The 5,979-nt window shown below is 36.1% G+C and overlaps 1 protein-coding gene across 1 annotated transcript in view; it reads left to right on the top strand.

The window, feature by feature from the left end:
• LOC111529527 (zinc finger protein 726-like) overlaps positions 1 to 5,585 on the top strand; it is a 25,925-nt gene extending 20,340 nt beyond the window's left edge. Inside the window, 8 exon segments of the mRNA XM_031934899.1 lie at positions 2,442 to 3,774; positions 3,860 to 3,954; positions 3,957 to 4,016; positions 4,019 to 4,180; positions 4,183 to 4,291; positions 4,293 to 4,410; positions 4,412 to 4,465; positions 4,467 to 5,585. Coding sequence (XP_031790759.1) covers positions 2,442 to 3,774; positions 3,860 to 3,954; positions 3,957 to 4,016; positions 4,019 to 4,180; positions 4,183 to 4,291; positions 4,293 to 4,410; positions 4,412 to 4,465; positions 4,467 to 4,655 — 2,120 coding nt within the window. The 3' untranslated portion in view covers positions 4,656 to 5,585.
• The last annotated feature ends 394 nt before the right edge of the window (positions 5,586 to 5,979 follow it).

The following is a 5,979-nucleotide window of genomic DNA, read 5'->3' as shown; positions in this document are numbered from 1 at the left end:
TTTTTTTTTTTTTTTTTTTTTTTTTTTTTTTTTTTTTTTTTTTTGAGGTGGAGTTTCACTCTTGTTGTCCAAGCTGGAGTGCAATGGCGTGATCTCAGTTCACCACAACCTCCGCCTCCCGGATTCAAGTGATTCTTTTGCCTCAGCCTCCCGAGTAGCTAGTATTACAGGCATGTGCCACCACACCTGGCTAATTTTGTATTTTTAGTAGAGACGGCGTTTCTCCATGTTGATCAGGCTAGTCTTGAACTCCTGACCTTGGGTGATCCACCCACCTCAGCCTCCCAAAGTGCTATAATTACACGTGTGAGACACTACACCCAGCCTTTTTTGTGTATTTATAGAAATATTTTTGTGGTACCTTGGGTATTACATATAACCTCTAAAAGATACAAAATTAATCTGGCAAAAAAATAAATGAACTTAAGTTGCATACAATTTTTTTTTTTTTTTGAGACGGAGTCTCACTCTCTCACCCAGGCTGGAGTACAGTGGTGTATCTCGACTTACTACAATCTTTGCCTCCCAGGTTGAAGTGATTCTTCTGCCTCAGCCTCCTGAGTAGCTGGAAATACAGGCATGTGCCACTATGCCTGGCTAATTTTTCCTTTTTTAGTATAGATGGGGTTTCACCATGTTGGCCAAGGTGGTCTCGATCTCTTGACCTCATGATCCACCCACCTTGACCTCCCAAAGTGCTGGGATTACAGGCATGAGCAATTACACCCAGCCTGTTTTGTGTATTTATACAAATATTTGTGTGGTACATTGGTGATTACATATAACCTGTAAAAAATACAATAATATATTTTAATCTGGCAAAAAAAAAAAAACTTAAGCTGTATACAAAAATTCTTTTTTATTACATCATTTCTAAAACTTGTCATTTATGTTGCTATTTATATCTTTTATGTTGTATATTCATTAACAGATGTTTATAATGATTTCTCTGCTTTTGTCTTTCAAATTTCAGAGAATAATTAAAAATGTTTTCTGCACCACTAGGATAATGCTAAGAAATTCTACTTTTGTGTATTTGCATATATATTTGTTTAGCTTCTTTTTTTTTTTTCTTTTCTTTTTTCTTTTTTGTTTGAGACAGAGTCTGGCTCTGTTGCCCAGGCTGGAGTGCAGCGGCAGTGGCGCGTTCTTGGCTCAGTACAAGCTCAGCCTCCCAGGTTCACGCCATTCTCGTGCCTCAGCCTCCCGAGTAGCTGGGACTGCAGGCACCCACCACCACGCCCGGCTAATTTTTTGTATTGTTTTAGTAGAGATGGGGTTTCACCATGTTAGCCAGGATGGTCTCGATCTCCTGACCTCATGATCCACCTGCCTTGGCCTACCAAAGTGTTGGGATTACAGGCGTGAGCCACCACCCCCCAGCCAAAACCTCAACAGAGCTCCTTTATTTTTACATCATTTTTTTCTAGCTTTTAGGATCTTTTAGTTTCCTTTTGTATTTTTTACATCCACAGTTTCTGTTTTTTTTTTTTTTTTGAAATGTTAAATATTTTTGTTCTCATCCTCATTTTTCTGATTTTCCATACTTGTGTCTATTCTTGTTTTAATCAGTGTTCAATTTATTAACAATTCTTAAAATTAATATATAAATCTTAGTTTTTTATGTTTCAGAAAATTTTATGATATTTTTGGTGGGATGATACTGCCCTATTTTGTATATATTGTAAGCTTTCAGTTTTTTACATTAAAAAAACTGTCAAAATTTTTATAATGTAGCTCCTGGCATAGTCTGAAAACAATTATCTTGGCTCATGATTATGGGAGTTTTTCAGACATATTCTTAGGACTTGTGTTGCCTGAAATTTTGTGTTTAGTTTTTAGTTAGAGTTTATTCATGTTACTTTGTAGGAGTCAGTAATCACTTGCTACACTTGTTCCTTTTCTGTGATACTGCAGTCTCGCTACTGCTGGAACATTTTTCTTTGATCTCAGCAGACTCAAACTCTCATTCCAAAGTATACCACCATTTCTGTCTGCACTTTATGTCATGAGAGACAGAAACAGTGTCAGGAAAAGCCCCTAAAAGCCAGAAATGACAATGAATGTGCCAGTATCTTACCTTTCTTTTAAAACAGAAATCAAGAGTTTGCAATTTACTTTTAAAGGCACTATGTTATAGTAGGAAGCAGGAAAAGCTGTGTTGGGTAAATTTAGACTTTTCTTTTTCTTCTATGTGGTTTTTTTGCATTGTGCTCATCTGGAACACTGCACACACTTAACTGATTTATAAATTTCCCACAGATGTATTTTGGTTTGTACGTTTTTCTTACATTTAAATGTCTGTGAAAGAATTAGGGTCTGTGGTATTTTTGCAAAACCATCATGTTTATGTAGGTTGTATAATTTTATAGTAAAGATTTTTAAACTATATTTATGTCAGTATAGTAAGTGGAGTAAATTATTTTAATTTTTTTTTCCAGGTATATGTCCTCATTTTGCTCAAGATATTTGGCCAGAGCAGGGCATGGAAGATGCTTTTCAAAAAGTAATACTAAGAAGATTTGAAAAATGTGGACATGAGAACTTACAGTTAAGAAAAGGTTGTAAAAGTGTGGATGAGTGTAAGGTACACAAAGAAGGCTATAATGGACTTAACCAGTGTTTCACAACTACCCAGGGCAAAGTATCTCAATGTGGTAAATATTTGAAAGTCTTTTATAAATTTATAAATTTAAACAGATATAAGATAAGACATACTAGAAAGAAACCTTTCAAATGTAAAAATTGTGTCAAATCATTTTGCATGCTTTCACACAAAACCCACCATAAAAGCATTTATACTACAGAGAAGTCATACAAATGTAAAGAATGTGGAAAAACTTTTAATTGGTCCTCAACCCTTACTAATCATAAGAAAACTCATACTGAAGAAAAGCCCTACAAATGTGAAGAATATGGCAGAGCTTTTAATCGATCCTCAAATTATGCTACACATAAGATAACTCATACTGGAGAGAAACCTTACAAGTGTGAAGAATGTGGCAAAGCATGTAGCCAATTCTCAATGCTAACCATTCATAAGAGGATACACACTGGAGAGAAACCCTGCAAATGTGAAGAATGTGGCAAAGCATTTAGCCAACCCTCAGCCTTAACCATACATAAAAGGATGCACATTGGAGAGAAACCCTACAAATGTGAAGAATGTGGCAAAGGATTTGTATGGTCCTCAACCCTAACTAGACATAAGAGGCTGCACACAGGAGAGAAACCCTACAAATGTGAAGAATGTGCCAAAGCTTTTAGCCAGTTTGGACACCTTACTACACATAGGATAATTCATACTGGAGAGAAACCCTACAAATGTGAAGAATGTGGTAAAGCATTTAGCCGATCCTCAGCCCTAAATACACATAAGAGAATGCACACTGGAGAGAAACCCTACACATGTGAAGAATGTGGCAAAGCTTTTAGCCACTCCTCAACCCTTACTGCACATAAGATAATTCATACTGGAGAGAAACCCTACAAATGTGAAGAATGTGGCAAAGCTTTCATATTGTCCTCAACCCTATCTAAACATAAGAGGATTCACACTGGAGAGAAACCCTACAAGTGTGAAGAATGTGGCAAAGCTTTTAGTCAATCCTCAAATCTTAGTACACATAAGATAATTCATACCGGAGAGAAACCTTACAAGTGTGAAGAATGTGGCAAAGCATTTAATCGATCTTCAAATCTTGCTACGCATAAGATAATTCATACTGGAGAGAAACCTTACAAGTGTGACGAGTGTGGCAAATCATTTATCTGGTCCTCAACCCTTTTTAAGCATAAGATAATTCATACTTGAGAGAAATCTTAAAAAGGGTAAAGAATGTGGGAAAGCATTTATAAGTTTCTCAACCCTTACTGAACATGAGATAATTCATACTAGAGAGAAACCTTACAAATGTGAAGAATGTGGCAAAGCATGTATATGGTCCTTAACGCTAAACATAAGAGGATGCACACTGGAGAGAAACCCTACAAATGTGAAGAATGTGAAAAAGCTTTTAATTCTCAAATCTTACTAAACATTAGATAATTCACACTGGAGAGGAACCTTACAAGTATGAAGAATGTGGGAAAGCTTTTAATCGATTCTCAAATCTTACTACACATAAGATAATTCATACTGGAAATAAACCCTACAAATGTGAAGAATGTGGCAAAGCATATAGTCCTCACCCCTAAGTAGACTTAAGAGGATGCACATTGGAGAGAAACCTTGCAAATATGAAGACTGTGGCAAAGCCTTTAAATGTTCCTCAACTCTTACTAAACATAACTCATACTGAAGAGAAACTCTACAAATGTGAAAAATGTGGCAAAGCCTTTAAGCAGTCTTCAATCCTGAGTAACCATAAGAGAATTCAAACTGGAGAGAAACCCTGCAAATCTGAAGAAATGTGGGAAATCTTTTAACCTATCTTCAACCTTTATTAAACATAAGGTAATTTCTTACTGGAGTAAAACCCTACAAATGTGAAGAATGTGGCAAAGTGTTTTTCTGGTCCTCAGCCCTAACTAAACGTAAGAAAATTCATGCTGGACAGCAACCCTACAAATGGGAAAAAATCGGCAAAGCCTTTAACCAGTCCTTTCATCTTACTACAGATAATGCATGTTGGAGAGAAATCTTACAAGTGTGAATAATGTGGAAAGCCTAAAAAAGTCCTCAATTCTTAACAGATACAAGAGTATTCATACTGAAGACAAACTGCAGATCTGAAAGATGTGCCAATGCTTTTGACAGCACCTCAAACTTTTCTAAACAAAGAAAATCATGCTCCTGACAAATCCTAGAAATGTGAAGAATGTGACGAAGACTTCAAATGATTGTCAGCAATTGATTGTGGGTAAGATAATTCATACTGAAAAAAACTACCACTGTGAACAATGAGGCCAAGCTTCTAACCAATGCTTACAGCTTATTGCACCGGAAGGCATTTATATTTGAAAACAAATGTACAAATATAGACAAAGTAAAAAAACCATTAACACCTGCTCACATCTTACTCAAAGAGTTCATACTAAATAAAAGCATTAAAAGTCTAATTACCATCAAAAGATAAGAACATATGTCTTTAAAGTGCAGAAGAGTATTTATTTTGAAAAAGCATTACAAATATGAAGAGGGTTGTAATACCTTTACTTGTATCACAGAGCTTATTGTACACATTTTATACTAGAGGAAAACCCTGAGGCAGTTATTAAAATTTTGCTCAGTATCACGGAGTTTATATTGAAGAAAACCCTGCAAATATGCTGAATTTGGAAAAACATTTTTTCAAAAACTACAAATTATAGAACACCAAAGAGTTCATACTAAAATATATTTTTGCAGATGCATTAAATATGAAAGATGTTCAATCCAAAATTAAGTCTATATAAATATCAGGGAATAATTCACAGTAGAAATATCTAGGCCACTCAAACTTTAGACATTACACTAAATCAGAGTGTGAGTATAGGAGATAATACAAACTAAAGTTCGTGTAAACATTAATTGTGTATAACTTTAAAAGAAGTAGAATTTTTTTGGAGTTATAATTACATTCAAAGTATACTTTTTTTTTGAAAATACGGAATTTTTAAAAAGCGAATAATAATGGAGTTAAACTCTTTTTTTTTTTTTTTTTTTTGAGACGGAGTCTTGCTCTGTCGCCCGGGCTGGAGTGCAGTGGCGGGATCTCAGCTCACTGTAAGCTCCGCTTCCTGGGTTTTATGCCATTCTCCTGCCTCAGCCTCCCCAGTAGCTGGGACTACAGGTGCCCGCCACCTCGCCCGGCTAGTTTTTTGTATTTTTAGTAGAGACGGGGTTTCACCGTGTTAACCAGGATGGTCTCGATCTCCTGACCTCGTGATCCGCCCGTTTCGGCCTCCCAAAGTGCTGGGATTACAGGCTTGAGCCACCGCGCCCGGCGAGTTAAACTCTTAAATTACTTCATGCTGTTTCACCATTCCTAGTGTATT

The sequence above is a fragment of the Piliocolobus tephrosceles genome, chromosome 21 (genome assembly GCF_002776525.5).
Source record: "Piliocolobus tephrosceles isolate RC106 chromosome 21, ASM277652v3, whole genome shotgun sequence".
Taxonomy (NCBI): domain Eukaryota; kingdom Metazoa; phylum Chordata; class Mammalia; order Primates; family Cercopithecidae; genus Piliocolobus; species Piliocolobus tephrosceles.
Note: the sequence above shows the minus strand (reverse complement) of the source record. Positions and strands in the feature narration are given on the sequence as shown.